This window comes from Cydia amplana, chromosome 4 (genome assembly GCF_948474715.1).
Source record: "Cydia amplana chromosome 4, ilCydAmpl1.1, whole genome shotgun sequence".
In the NCBI taxonomy this organism is placed as follows: Eukaryota; Metazoa; Arthropoda; class Insecta; order Lepidoptera; family Tortricidae; genus Cydia; species Cydia amplana.
In genome coordinates, this window is record NC_086072.1 from 6,948,706 (window position 1) to 6,964,550 (window position 15,845).

The 15,845-nt window shown below is 38.5% G+C and overlaps 1 protein-coding gene across 2 annotated transcripts in view; it reads left to right on the forward strand.

The window, feature by feature from the left end:
• LOC134663170 (voltage-dependent calcium channel subunit alpha-2/delta-3) overlaps positions 1–9,968 on the forward strand; it is a 96,565-nt gene extending 86,597 nt beyond the window's left edge. Inside the window, exons 16-26 of one of the 2 annotated variants that reach the window (XM_063519526.1) lie at positions 141–186; positions 367–539; positions 981–1,071; positions 2,050–2,082; positions 4,332–4,445; positions 4,964–5,222; positions 5,736–5,987; positions 6,371–6,485; positions 7,093–7,387; positions 7,695–7,881; positions 9,055–9,968. In XM_063519526.1, coding sequence (XP_063375596.1) covers positions 141–186; positions 367–539; positions 981–1,071; positions 2,050–2,082; positions 4,332–4,445; positions 4,964–5,222; positions 5,736–5,987; positions 6,371–6,485; positions 7,093–7,387; positions 7,695–7,881; positions 9,055–9,159 — 1,670 coding nt within the window. In that variant the 3' untranslated portion in view covers positions 9,160–9,968. The remainder of the gene's footprint in view (positions 1–140; positions 187–366; positions 540–980; positions 1,072–2,049; positions 2,083–4,331; positions 4,446–4,963; positions 5,223–5,735; positions 5,988–6,370; positions 6,486–7,092; positions 7,388–7,694; positions 7,882–9,054) is intronic. The other variant, XM_063519527.1, reaches the window with a different exon arrangement.
• Positions 9,969–15,845: the final 5,877 nt, after the last annotated feature.

A 15,845-nucleotide genomic window follows, 5' to 3' on the forward strand; every position in this document is an offset into this window, starting at 1 on the left:
CCGAAACTAGAACAAAACCAAATCTTTCGGCAAAAACCCTGTATTTTTATTAATTCTAGAACAGCAATTCTAAGAAAGTAAGTAATGTAATTATGTGTTTTATTTAAATACGACAAATAAAAACTTTGTTTTGCTTTCAGTTACCGAATATTTTAAAGGAGATAACTGGAAAATTCACCCAGAATGGTAAGTAAATTAAATTTATAGTATAGTAAATTAAGTTCTTGGAACCGGATACCCGTTATTACGTATTTAGAGCAAGCAAGCAAGTCGTACAGTCTCTTGTCAGAGCCCTAAGGGGAGTTTGCTATTTAGATTTAAATCAAGTTTTATTTCGTTTGAGACTAAAATTATTATTACTTTTAGGGTGTACTGCGAATACGCATCTACGTCCGAGCAGACATTCAACTCTGCAGAGGAACAGTTGGTGCACTTCCTGGCGCGCGCGGGCCGCCCCGGCTGGAAGTGGATGAGCCTGCGCCCGCGCGCGCTCACGCTGCACAACATGCACAAGAAACAGGACAGGGACTCCTACTACTGTAAGTGACTGGCCTACTAACGTAGGTAACTATTAGGTACTAACATTAGGCAGGGTTTCATTCCTGACACCCGTTAACAAAATAATGCACGGCAGTTCTCATTATCCTAGAATTTCGGAAAACCTAATTTGTAAAATATCTTAAACTTAATATCTTAATATTAAGTTTAAGATATGTATTATACAAATTAGGTCTTTTCTACTATTACTCCTTAGAGTAATAGTAGAAAAGATAAGTATAAAATGTAAAAAAAAATCGTGCCTTCGAGTTTGACAGATGAACTAGATGGGTCTATACAGCGTCATATATAATATTCTGTGCTTACTGAATTCAGTAACAACAATTGAACAATCGAACAATTGTTCGACAATCAATAAATCGTTGGTAGTAGGTTCAACCAAGCAATATTTTACTAAAGGTACCTATTTTTCTCATTTTCAGGTGACAAGAATTTAGTTCAGTCACTCGTACGAGATGCTATGGTAATAAAAGAATTGGACGCACACACTGGACACGCGAGCCACCACAACCAGTAAGTAGTCGACTAATATCAAGCATGTTTAATGGCACATAAAAAATAACCCGGTTAAAGTGTTGTGCAGCTGGGTAAAAACAAATGCTAGGGTCTGAACTACATAATGTTGATTGTATTAAATTCAATTACACGGAAACACTAAGTATTGGTCAAAAATGATTGACATATACCTATCCTCCACCAATTCCTTCTCATAGAAGCATTTTCGTGGTTGTATCCTAAAAGACCCCGGCGTCCGATTTAGGAACCGAATCCAAAGAATTGGTCTAAAGCAAAAGTTTTTACGAAAGCGACTGCAGTCCTACCTTCCAACCCAAATGGGAAACTAGGGGCCCGATTCGGATTTCGAAATAGACATCTATTAGATATCTTTTAGACATCACCAAGATACGATAACGATATGTTTAAGATCTAACCTGTCAAATTTGACATTTCCGCGATTCTGGAGATACTCTTGAACGATTTCCACAAGATATGACTTAGAGATCCAATTCACATCTAACAGATTTTACGTTAGATAGTGTTAGATACACTATCTAACGTAAAAGTGACATTGGTTGCTCGAATTGCGCTGCAAAAGAGAACTAGTTGAAATTTAAACTATACGTAACTAGAATGGATCTAGTACGTGTCGTCTTTTGTGAATATCTTTAAGTTCGAATTACGGCAGTAGGTCTTATTTTGATGAGTCTTCCTCACCGAAAAGCGATAGGTAAAAAAAGTTACATTGTACATGAGTCCCAAGAAACACATTGAACCGGGTTTTAACCCGGGACTTAACCCGAGTAAGTAATTGAATTTGATAGGGTCAAATAATTGGCTAAAGGAAAAGACAGGCAATAAAAACGCAAAAAGCCCAATCTTAGCACTTCACACGTTTCAAAATAATATTGCACTAATTATTTTAAGTCTTTTACGCACTTATGTTAATTTTATGTTGATCACTAATGTGTAATGTGTTTGTCACACAAATAGCCCGATAGCAACTTTAATGGCACTGCTGACAAGGTACAGTAACAAAGAATATTCATAACGACAGTAGATATGTTAGAGTAACATACTGCTACATGCCAACATGGTCGTACTACATTTCATGATGTCATAAATATAATATAGCAAACAGCACCGAGTCACCGTGTTAAATGGCGCAGAAGTAGCCAAGCGGCGGATAAAACGATTGTTTTATGTATGTTTTTGAATTAGCAAGGTACCTACTAATTTATATAATAGGCGCTACGCTACGATCTGCTATACCACTGCTACAACACCTTTACATGTTTTTACTTGTCTCTTATGACGCTTGATATATTTTTCTTTTTTTATTAAAAATGTGTAAAATAAAAAATCGTCTAATTGAAGTCTGTACATTCAGTATGTAATACCTGTAATTGATCGTTTATGTATGTGAAAAGATACTAATGTAACTAATGATATGGTAAACGAGTGGACGGTTTTTTATTTTACTTTAAGATAAACTGTAACTAACCTGAACTAACTAACGGATACCTACTGAGATACGATACCTATCCAAGGCGTATAATAGTTATTTGTACAACAAGAGATCAAAGTTTGATATTTCTTCGAGTGCTTATTTTGAGTCCCGTGCAAGCGAAAGATTCTATACTAGATTCACGAGCGTAGCGAGTGAATCTAATTTAGAATGTTGAGCGTAGTAAGGGACTCAAAAGCGCACGAGATGTAAATAACTTTGATCTCGTGTAGTTCACAAAACTTTTCACCTCAGCAGTGAGAACATATAAGAGAACCCGAAAAATGTATTCCTTCTTCATCACTTACCTCTATTCACTCATGTTTTCTTAAGATATACCAACAATTAAGTTTTCACTTCAGAGGCTCGAACAAGGGTACTTTGCTACTTAAAAACAGTGAGCAAAATCACATTTTGCTCACTGAGTGAGCAAAATCGCATTTTGCTCATTTTGTCTCACTCAGTGAGCAAAACGCGATTTTGCTCACTGTTTTTAAGTAGCAAAGTACCCTTGTTCGAGCTGCTGAGGTGAAAATGTAATACCTAATTTAAAAACATCATTTTAACTTCAACCATTGAATGATACCCTCTATGTTCTTGCTTCAAACTTATACCTTTCCTATATCGATATCGTATCTCATCTCCGTTCCTGTGATGACTAATCGTGTACACGCTAACAAGGATAAAGGTAATAAGTAATCGTGTAATAACAAACATTTAGCTTCCGAGGATTATTTATAAGGGTCCTTTGTTGCAACTTGCAGCCATTGTAACTGCGTAGCACCAGGTCTGGCAGATTTATTAACGTCATATTGTCATTATTTGTTCACATATTTTCCCATTATCAGACTTGTATATAAGTACCTAGGTTGTACTTTGAGTAGTAATTGCTAGATCACCTATACTAGTGTGTAATACATACAAGTGTGCTAACCCGGGTGCTATGCTTGATAATTAAATAAGTAACAATATTGTAACGTATCAACACATGTAATTGTTAATTAAGATTTTACGCAATATTTCGGAAAATTACGCAAAGAAGCAAGATAACTTTGTCAAGACGGAGGGAAAGGGATCTATATCTGAATCCCTAAAGTCTTTTCTCCTATCTTTGCATTCCCTAATATTGTTTGTCATAATGATCAGTTGTCCTAACAGTAAAAACCCTAATTTTGGTTTCCCTAATTATTGATTGTTTATCCTAATGTTATTAAGCATATTTTCTTTTTTGCGAGGGTCGCAGTTCTAACCCTAACTTAACCCACTTTTGTGGCAGCAAGTTCTAAACCTAACCATTTTCAAGAACCTTACATTATGGAAAATAATCGTTATGACAAATGATCGTTAGGGCACATGCCCATTAGGACAAACCAGTTAGGGCAAGTGACTTTAGGACAAACGTTGTTAGGGATTCAGAATGACACCCAGGGAAAGATGGACACAAATTATTTTTAATTTACCTGTTGATTCCTGTGATATTTAGTCGCCAAATGTTAAAATGAAGTCTTAAGATTTATTAAACCTCCTTATCCATTTAATTTCTAGTCACCTAAGTCTCTCGCAATTAAACCCTGGCCTTCGAAAAAATCGTGTAGGTACTTGATGTACAGTCAGCTGCAGAGAGAGTCGACCCCCCTTGCAAACAAATTTCTATGCATGAGGGGTGACCTCTTTCTGTAGCGGACTGTACATTACCGACGCGTCGACGAAGACGAATACCTACTAAAATCCCAATTCGACCACTGTCTCACGTAGCTCGTCTTTGCAGGCAAGGGCGGTTCCACAAGTTCGTGGTCTCGATGTCGTTCATCGCCACGCGCAGCGGCCTCTTCCGGTGGACGGACAACAACAACAGCACGAGGACTGGTGACACCTCTGAACCGTACGTTAAGCTACACAGTTGGGTTATTTCATATCGAATTAGTGGTGTACCAACATCCAGTTGTGAAAATGTTAAGACATCGAGACAAGCTGCTGCTTGATCAAAACACCCCTACATAGACACAGAATGTATTATTTGCCCTTACTGTATGAATATGTTATGTTTTTTATACCTATGTAGCTTCATTACCAATTCACTATCAGTCAAAATCAAGATAACCTCTCGTTATTGCCCTTTTACTGTGTAAATGAGACGGAATCACCCGTGCTAAACTAACAATTTTATAGACAGTCATGTCTTATTTAGCCTTATTGAAGCTATTATCAGACGGCCGCTCTTGTAATTAGTAGGTAGGCTCAGGCAATAGCAGCACTTACAAAACGAGCGAGGTGTTCGAAATTTTCTGAACATTTATCTTTAATAGAATAAAGCGCGTGCAGGGCATTTTGAATACCTTAAGGACTGAGTTTACGATTTATTTCCCAGCCTTTGCAATAACGTGCCTACATTAATTTCAGCCACTTCAGCGAGCGCTATGCACGTGCGTACGACTCGGAGTGGTACCGACGCGCCGTCGAGCACCACAACATAGAGCCGGAGAGCTTCGTGTTCTCCGTGCCGTTCCGCGACGGCGCCGACGCCGCCGCGCCGCCGCTGGTTCTGGCCACGCACGCCGTGTTCGTGGAGTCGCGCGGACACCGCGCCCCTGCGGCTGTAGTCGGGCTGCAGTTCCAACTGGACTCGCTCGCTAAGCACTTCCTCAACGTTACATCCACGGTTCGTACATACATGCATTGCTAGGTACTACACCTGGGATACATTTCTATTAGTCCTGCCCTGTCCTGTTAGCGGAGTCGTTTGGTCATTGCGTCCTAGCTGCTGTCGTCAGCCGGTTCCAGCTGGACTTGCTATCCAAGCCCTTTTTAAACGATCCACGGTACGTACTTTATTGTAATTGTAACCGACATAAGTACCTCACTTGCCTTGTTAGGGGTGTCGTGTTGCTACCGTGCTCATCAGGTCACTACCTCCGCTACCTATTTCACTTTTTTGGGATGGTTTTTAATGAAATGAAATTGATATTTACGCGCATGACTTTAAAGGCGTTAATTAGATTTGTTACGAGTATATCGTATGCGTGGCGACCATTTACAATTTAGTATGTACTTGCTGCTCAGTACCTAAACCCCATTCAGTAAAAATTTAAATTAATTTCGGTTTATTATATAACCAAGTGTTTAAAATAATAGTGACAACGTAAACCTTAATTGCATTATTACGACTTTTCAGTGCACAGCGGGCACAGTCTGCAAGAAGACGTGCGCAGGCGACGCGCTCGACTGCTACATCCTGGACGACAACGGTTTCATCATCCTGTCGGAGGACGCGGCGCAGACCGGCCTGTTCTTCGGGCAGGTGGACGGCACTATCATGGACTCGCTCGTGCAGGACCGCATCTACAAGAAAGTGACAGTTCATGATCGTCAGGGACGCTGCCCGGACTCCAGGAATCCTTTCAGTGGAGATGGAAATAAACTGACGGTAAGCTTGAATCCGTACTAGTTACATTGGGTAGTGTACCTAATCATCGGTTGTTTTAAAAATAAACAATGTTTTTATTCGTATGACAGCCATAAGCCACTATTTACCTAATGGTCAATTGTATTTAATAAGTTAATCACCGCTTGACCAAAACACATTAACTGCTAGCGACTCGCTAGGGGAGTTCACTGTTCGTAGGCGCTTTTCGCTACATACGGTTTTTCCAGCGTTATCGGCTACGCTCGTAGCGCGTAGCTCGCGCTGGCACTGAATGTGTTAAGTATTATCTATGGCCTGAAGGCCCTGACGCTTCACAGTAATGTCGCCAACAGACATAGACAGTCTATACAAATACATATATTAATCTTATTTTGTTATTGCAGCCGATTAAGCCTCTATCATGGCTTGGAGGATATCTCACCAGTTTAATAGCGGTCTGGTTTCCGCTGTGGCAGTCGGCCAAAGCTCACGGTCACCCCTACGCAGACGATGATATGGGTAAGTTGGTTTACCATCTTTATTTTATAATATGTGGAGTCAATATTGTGGACTTTATGTGACTTGTTTGTAGTCAGCAGTGGCGGCGCGTCCATAAAAGCCAATTCCCACCGGCTTGCCTGTTTTTGGACGTTTGAGCAGAGTTGTAAAGGAAATATGTAAGCCAAATTAGCCCCGGCTTGCCTATGGATATGTTTGACGCGCCGCCGCTGGTAGTCAGTCTTGCTTTATTCATATAATAAATACTACAGCTTCGTTAATTTTTTGTAGCTGACACATCGGTTAATGAAGGTAAAATAAAATCAATGGAATAATTTCCACTACACACTACCAGTCATTGAATAACATGTTAAAGCTATTTAGTGCCATACTTATATGTATTTCAGTAACCTATACATAGTGTTACAAAACAAAGTTCGTCGGAAGCATCAGAAAATCAATCAAACAAAACATCAATCAAGCTCTAGACCGCTTTATCTTAGACACTTTCCAAATTGATGATATTAAACCGCGTAGAAACCTTAGAAGTATTGCTAGTTAAAAAGCAATGTCTGCGAAAAAAAGCGATCGTGTTCAATATTAACATAAATACGCTGCCCTATTTTAGACTACGAAGACTACGAACATGATGGTGACTTGGATCCCGACGAGGAGGAGCGCGACCGCGGCAAGTACGAGATCATCATCGACGGGTACGGCGCGGGCGCGGGCTCGGGCGCGGACATCAGGCCGGCCGAGCGGCCCGGCGCGCCGCGCGAGCCGCCGCGCGAGGCCGCGCGCTCCGCCGCCGTGCGCCCCTGCGACACCAGCGCCGAGCTGTTCACGCTGCAGTCCACCCGGCTCAACGCGGCGCAGCCGCTCAAGGGCAAGCTCACCAACTGCCACAACTCCGGCTGCGAGAGGTACGGACCGGGACCAGATACCTATCCCTCAACGTACTATATAGGTATTACATGACAGACGTACCCGACCCTTTGCCATGCGGCGTCCTTCTTCAAAATTTATCTGTTAAATATACATATGACTATTTTAACAAAGCATACCTAACTAGCATAACCTGTAAGTGTGAGACAACCGTGGCCAAATAAGTTACAAATGTAGTATTACAACTGGCGAAACCATTCAACTACCTACGAATAGTTTTCTTTCTTAAACGATCATTAAACGATAGTCAAATCCATAACGCGCTCTCTCCTTTTTTCTCCCCAGACCGTTCAGCGTTCAAAAGATCCCACACAGCAACCTGATCCTGCTGGTGGTGGACACGCTGTGCCCCTGCGGCGCCAAGCGGCTGGACGTGCGCGCGCGCGAGGCCCCGCCGCGCACCGTGTGCCGCCGCCACCCCGCGCACGCCATGCGCCGCCGCCCGAGGCACTGCGTCTCATATCACCCAGAGGTACGGCAATGCGTATTTCCTACCGCCGTCTTCCACCGTTGTTCCGCCTATTTGCCACCACTCTGGGGGTTCGACCACAATCTCAATAATATAGTTTTTATGAAAGCGACTGATATATGTAACTTTCCAGCTCAGGGATTACCTAGTTAAGTTTCTTCATGATTGCTTCCTTCACCGAAAAGCGACTGGTAAACATTGAAATTATGTATCGTACGTAAGTTCCGAAACATTAATTAACATGCCTACGGCGACGCTGTGAATCTTGACATGACAGAAGAACTCCTGGACAAGTTAGAGCGCTTACAGAATGTCTGTATAAGATTCATTTTCGGCCTACGGAAGTACGATCATGTGTCTTACTATCGTCAAAAACTCAATTGGCTTCCAATCCGCCGCCGTAGAGATCTTCACACTTTTTCTCTTCTCCTTAATATTCTTTTTACACCTTCTTCTCCTTTATACCTCTCTCAAAAATTTCAATTTCTGGCTGAAGGCAGTGGCCACCGTCTGCGTTCGAGCGCGAATTTATCACTTGCCATCCCTCCTCATAAATCTCGAGGATACAACAAGTCCTTCGCAGTGCGTCCAGTGAAGCTGTGAAATGAGCTGCCTGTTTCGCTCAGGCAGGCACAATCGGTTGCGTCGTTCAAGGAGACGTTAAAGAAGCTATGGCTATCTGATCTGACTGATTAATTTGTCTATATTTCTATTGTATAGTTGCTTTATATCTTTCTAATTCTTTCCAATTTTTAGTGTATTTTCCCCATTCCTTTTTGTGTAATATATGTATGTTTATCCTATACATTTTGTATGTATTTATATCCTTTATCTTTCTGGTACCTTGTTGTACATTTTGCTGCATTTTTCACCCTCTTTTCACTTTCTCCTCTCATCTACTCAAAGGTTAACTGGAAGAGATCCCTCAAAGGGATAAGTTCGCCTTTGTACTTCTTACTAATTGTATGTTATTTTTAATATGTCTTTTTGTACAATAAAGAGTTTACTACTACTACTACTACTACATAGGTACTTACCCCTGTCCTTATGGCCTGCTCACAGGTTGCAGATAACAGTGTCAATTCATTATTGACATACCTTTTGACACCGTTCTAACAGAAGAATTTTCATACGTGTCTTATCAAAATTCAACATTATGTACTTCTTTATGTGCAGGAAATCGAAATCCTTTCGTGCGGGCGCGGCTCGAATACTCGGGCGCCTTGGGCGCTGCTGCTGGCGACGGTGACGGCGCTGCGGTGGCTGGCGCGCGGCACGTGACTGCCCGCCCGCCCCCGCTAACTACATCTTTGCTAGAACGCGAGCCCGGAGCACGAGCTCTTCGGACAAACCCGCTAAATGTTCCAGCCCCTTTGTTATATCCTACTAACGCACATTCAACTCGTTCGGGAGCTTCGAGGTATTGTTGTTCAGTGCTCCAGTGTGAGGACAGTTGGCGAACGCTCCCGGGCGGGCCGGCGGAGTACCGCGGCTCCGCCCTCGAGCTCTCCTAAGGTACGTCGCGCGGAACCACGTGTTTTGATCTATTTTACTGACTGAAGTTTTGGTCCGACCAAATGAACTTTTGACCTTGTTTTGAGACAGGACGAAACTCGATTTAGGAAACGGTAATAAATAAAATATTTCTCCCTCTCGGTTAAGTTGTCACTTTTCATATTGCGGCCGACGCCGCCGCGTGAAGTAATAGGTAGGTAACGAATATCTTGTTAAATTTAAATCGAAGATTATCACAAACTTGAAGATCTTACAAATTATAGCTAATGTTAATAGATATTGAAAGATAAATTAATGTAAAATAAAGATATGGTTTAAAACTGTTTTAGAAAAATTTACCTATGTTGATCCGAAACTCGATTTATTTCTTGATATCTGTCATTCACATATTTATATTGCTAAACTTATTGACTAGTTGCATAGGGTTGATGTAAATAAGAAATATTTTATTTGTAGGCAGTTCTTTTGCTGAATTTATGTGTGCCTCTGCGTGTTAGGTACCTGTTAGTCGTGGTGTCGAGGACACGCTGGTATAGTGACTGTTGTTATCTATTTTAGAAAATTACATCTACGTGATTGCATACTAGTAGAGCCCGCTTTTGATTGTAATTTGTGAAATCCAAAATGGCTTCTTTAGGCCCCGTGAAACAATGTGGTACCAGTTAAAGCACTGGCAGTCCATTTAATATAATGTAACTTTTGATCTACCTTTAATGCAAGGATAAGGTTTGTTAATTTATATAAACGTACGGCTACTGTCACATAAGTGGCTAAGCGATATAGGTGTCCAAAATAATCTGCACAGGATCTTTCTCTTAAGAACAAAGTTTGTGTTCAGATCATTGTGAACACTTCATCCGCTTAGCTTCTTCTGCTGTAGACTGATGAAATGGTCACGAGCCGCAGCCGGCGCTATCCTCGACACTGCGATGGGCCCACTTTCATACGTCTAGTATCTAGTTGTTAGTGATTTTCTCGCCTAATCTTCAAATAATGCTGTAATTGGGAAATCTGTAAACAGTTCCATATTTTTATTGTAAATATTTTACTAACTTAAATGGCCTACTACAATTAGAACGTGTGTTGCTAAGATTTAAGTCGTTCGATAATTAAATTAATGAAACTACGTCATTTCGATTCGACTATCACGTACCCACTTTAAGTTGTACTGTATAATCAATGGATTATACAGTACAATTATTATGCTAAATGTAGCATAATAACATCGTCATTTCATTTCATCTTTATTCCGTAATTCTGATGACAAGAATATTTTTCAAAATCAGCACTTTTTACTTTCATACAAAGATTGACGTTTGGCAGTATTTTAACTTGATAAGCTCATACTTACACTTGTTTGTATTTGATATAAATGTGAAGCTAAATAGAATTAAAGTTGAGATCCCGTATACCTAGTTACCTATCGGATATAGACATTTTATATATCATATCAAATAGTACACATATATTTATAATCTAGTACACGAGTACGCAGCTTGCTATTGTCCGTTGTATGTATAATTCCAAACATTTGAAATAGTACAAAAGCCATAGACATGTATAAAATAGTTAAAACACTGGAAGTGCCAAACCACAGTCTATACCTTTTATTTCCGATCACAGATTTGAGTGAATGCTGGTGAAAGTTTTGCAAACGCCTGTACAGGGGTTTAAAAAACGGCGCCTGTGAGTTTACGCATTATGAATAAATCATCTTTGGAAATCCTGAACACCCTGGATATTGTAAATACCATGTAGATACTTTGTCGCTGCAGCACGGCAATACAATTTAAATATGCATATTAAATAATTAAAAGCGACATGGTACTTATGATTATGACAATGTCCAAATGTTAAGGCTGACCATGTTGCTAATCCCGAGGACAATGGTGAGCGACTACTTGTCCTTCAGATGTTGGCCACAGCGATCTGTTCTACCTACCTACCTAACCTACCTTTTAACCGTTTTTTCTTCGAATGCGTTGAATGTTTTCCGTGCTAAGTAAGTACCAAGAAGAGAAATTGGCAATTTATATATTAAGGTAGGTATGTGAAGCAAGGTGGCTGAGAACGACACGAACGTATCATCGACTAGATCGGTCATATCACGTATCGTAACATACACATATTCAAAATATAAAGACAATTGTTGGAGGGCGATTTTGAGAAATTGTACATTTTGTATAAATAATACAGTAAGGAGTCGATATAATGGCGTAGTAGAGGTTTGTTGTACGGGTGAGTGGCGAATGGCGAACGACTGGTGATTGAATTGCTTCTAGCAAGCGTCGAGTCTTCCATAGCAGTCGAACGCGTCTCGAGTGTTTACTATAACGTCTAAGTATTAAACGATAATAATATAGCGTATACTTAACATAGCATAGCTGAGCCCGCCGGGCGCAGGGCGGAGTGGGTTTTTTTACTGGCACTTGGCGGGATTTAGTTTTACGAGAATATAGACACAAAACGAATACCTCGTTTAGTTACGCAAAACGTAAATAGCTAGACAGAATTGTGATTATTTCGCGTTTATTTCTCGAACATATCAATTCAGGCACCAAATGAAACTTATAGTGTAAGCAATTTACTAATTTATTCTATGTGATTTATTCAATACCTAAGTTAAGTTTACCTACAAGTGGAACAGTGATCTCAAAAACTATGCCACTTTTACGTATCGCATTATCGGTGTTGTACGTTTTGATCGGAAAAGAAAAGCTGTTTTTCACATTATCTCGATTTATAAAATTATTTCCTTTATCCCATTATAATATTTTAATTGAAGTTATTACAAAACTTTTAAGGATTATTTTAGATCTGTTTTAGAAATAGGCACGTGGCCAACAATTTTGAAGTCACTGTTTTTAATATTATTTCTTGTATTTACGTAATAAGTTGTACGATTGGTATAGTTCTAATATTGGGCACGGCCACTCTGTGAACATGGTTCATTAGTGGAATTTTAGAGAAGTACTTACTCTTCTTCTGTTAATTGCCAGATCATGCTATAGATATACGGTAATTAAAACAATAAAGTTCTCTTATAAACATTGTGATCATGAGTCTTATTGAACCTAACCTTTTTGTTTCCTTTGGTTCTTTTACTTACGCTCTACCCACAGACTATATATACAATACAAATATATGAAAAACTTATTGGGACTAGTATACTGCAGTATTAATTTATTTTATTTTATTTGCAGTATCATTGCAGTATACAGGGTGCTTCCTGTAACAGGAGCAATAAATTAAACCAAAGGCTGTACTCCTCAAACTGACCAACATTTGTTCAGCAACTTTTAAAAATTATGAATCCTTTAGTCTTCCTCTTTTTCATACAAAATAAATATTGCCTTCAATGTACGCTGACATCAGTGTGTTTGACGTTGCTTGTCACGCTTTAAACATAACAAAATTTGCAATACATTGCGTCTTCGAATAAACTTTAAAGTGTAATAAAAATCAAAACATGAGTTATTTTCGAAAGTTGCTGAACAAATGTTGGTCAGTTTGAGGAGTACAGCCTACAGTTTAATTTATTGCTCCTGTTACAGGAAGCGCTCTGTAGAGATGAAAATTCCGGAAAAACAAATGATTTTTTCGGTTTAAATCGAAAAATCAAATGTCATAATTTAACAGTGTCAATGTCAATGGTAGTAACAAACATAGGTATTAGACGTACAACCTTGACCTACCTGTTTAAATTCCTAATTAAGTATACAGGATGTAATCTAAAACGTGTGTAAGATAATCAAACCTGAATCTTTTCATGATTTTGAACAACTTTTACTATGGGGTCAATTTTAATAAAAAAAAAAATTGAGCTGTTCCATAGAAATGGTCAAGGAGAGGTAGACAAAAATGTATGGCAAAGATTTTTTTTATTGTTAATTTACAAAGTTGACCCCATAGTAAAAGTTGTTCAAAATCATGAAATGATTCAGGTTTGATTATCTTGTATCACGTTTTAGATTACACCCTGTATATTGCAAAATAGAGAAGTTTAAAAAACCTATCGTTTCTAACGCTATCCTGCTCACGTGTCCTGAATCACCCTGTATATAGTAACAGCACCAGTCATGGGACATTTAAGAGGAAATTTGGAGTATTTGTGATATTTCCCTGATACCGGCAAAAGTTCTACCGCTTAGCGTGTTTAAAGATGAAAATCCTATCCATCTTTTATGTTTCAGGCGTGTTATATCAAAGATACTGCAATTAGTTTCCACATAATTTACAAATTAAAACTATGCCTTTTTTCTCCAGTCATGGACACCAAAGCTCCAGTAATGGTACCCCGGTAATGGACGTGGATCCAGTAATGGGCCCCCTATAATGGACATACCCTATCAGTATAAGATATTGGAACAGGGAATAAATTTTTGGCAAAAAACTAGTTATTAGTCATATTTGGTATAAGCTTTTATGTAAGAATGTATTTTTCTTTTCACAGCCAACTAATACTCATCAAGACAATTCTAACAAACCCAAACACAATAAGGTTGCGTTTATTACAGAGTTCCCATGGCCACCTCCTGTCTCCATCATGAGATCAGGTCCATGTTATCATAATATTGCATTGTCATCCGATTTGCTTACGTATCCAAAATTTCAACTCAATCGGAAATCCGAAAGTGGCTCAAATTCAACTTCCAAGATTTGAACCACACTAACTAACAGGCATGTTAAATAAAATTTTGTAAAAACGATATTAATTTTTTCTACTCCCGTACTTTTATTTGTCATTTAAAGGGTCGTGCACACACCTTTAAACCCCTCTCTTATAGTTGTCAAGACAAGTCTTTAGTCTATTCCCCAAAAAAGTATTTGTGCATACACGCAGTATCTTTTTGGCACTTTAACGATACTTCGTGTAATCACCACTTAAAAAATATTGTATGGAATACATTGTTGCCAACCTAATTTTAATTGTCATTTCTGCCAGATGAGTGAACCATAGACATGTTTTGGTCACATCATCATCATCATCATCAGTTTTCATCTTTATAGGGCTGTATCTCCTAAACCGTGCGTCGTAGCGCAAAAATAATCAAATTTTCGTTCCCCTTTGAATCCCATAAGTAATATTTAAAAAACACGAAAAACAAAAAAAAAATTATAAAAAAGAAAGAAAAATGTTTATGGGTTGTATCTCCTAAACCGTGCGTAGTAGCGCAAAAATATTAAAATGTTCATTCCTCTGTAAGAAGCCCCTAATTAATATAAAAAAAACACAAAAGAGAAATAATAAAAAAAAAACAAAAAAAAAAATTATAATGCTGTATCTCCTAAACCGTGCGTCGTAGCGCAAAAATAATAAAATGTTCATTCCTCTGTAAGAAACTCCTAATTAATATTTTAAAAAAAACACAAAAGAGAAATAAATAAAAAACAAAAAAAAAACTTTATAATGCTGTATCTCCTAAACCGTGCGTCGTAGCGCAAAAATAATAAAATGTTCATTCCTCTGTAAGAAACCCCTAATTAATATTATAAAAAAAAATAAAAAAAACAAAACAAAACTTTATAATACTGTATCTCCTAAACCGTGCGTCGTAGCGCAAAAATAATCAAATTTTCGTTTCCCTTTGAAACCCCAAAGTAATATTTAAAAAAACACGAAAAACAAAACAAAAAAAAAAAAAAGAAAGAAAAATGTTTATGGGTTACATCTCCTAAACCGTGCGTCGTAGCGCAAAAATAATAAAATGTTCATTCCTCTGTAAGAAACCCCTAATTAATATTAAAAAAAAAAACAAAAAAATATATATATATATTTATAAGGCTGTATCTCCTAAACCGTGCGTCGTGGCGCAAAAATAATAAAATTTTCGTTCCCCTTAAGAATCCCACGCACTGAATAACCTATCACATTAGGACATTAAACAATCATCATCATCTATTCTTATTATTATTTCATTGCATTTCAAAGTAAGTGCTTGGTCGTAGAAAAAGTATTGTATGCAACGTTGTTTAACTGTGTCAAAAAATACTCGTGGCGTCTTTATTAACAATTTTCGGCTTCACGCCACTCGCCTTTTTTGACCCCTCTTAAACAACGGTTGCATAAAATACTATATCCGAAGTCCGAGAAGACTTCCTGACATAGTTCGTAACTACATTATACCTACTTCTGTATTATTTAAACATGAAATTACGCCATGGCAAGCATCATTATGTAAATTGTAAGTTATCCCATCATAGGAGGTATGCAGTTTTAGAGCTCCTATAATGGGATTGGGCAAAATACCATTATTTTTTATACATCTCTAGAGATACAAAATAGTGTGTTGTATACCTTATTTCATGGTAAATGCAATTAACAAAACACATTCTAGTTTACACCAAGTTATAATTAATTACAATTTAATATATGAACTCACCTCTCTTAGCGAAGTTGTTAAGAATTCTTACTAGTTATATTTTTCGGTGACACGACAACTTTTGGGTTG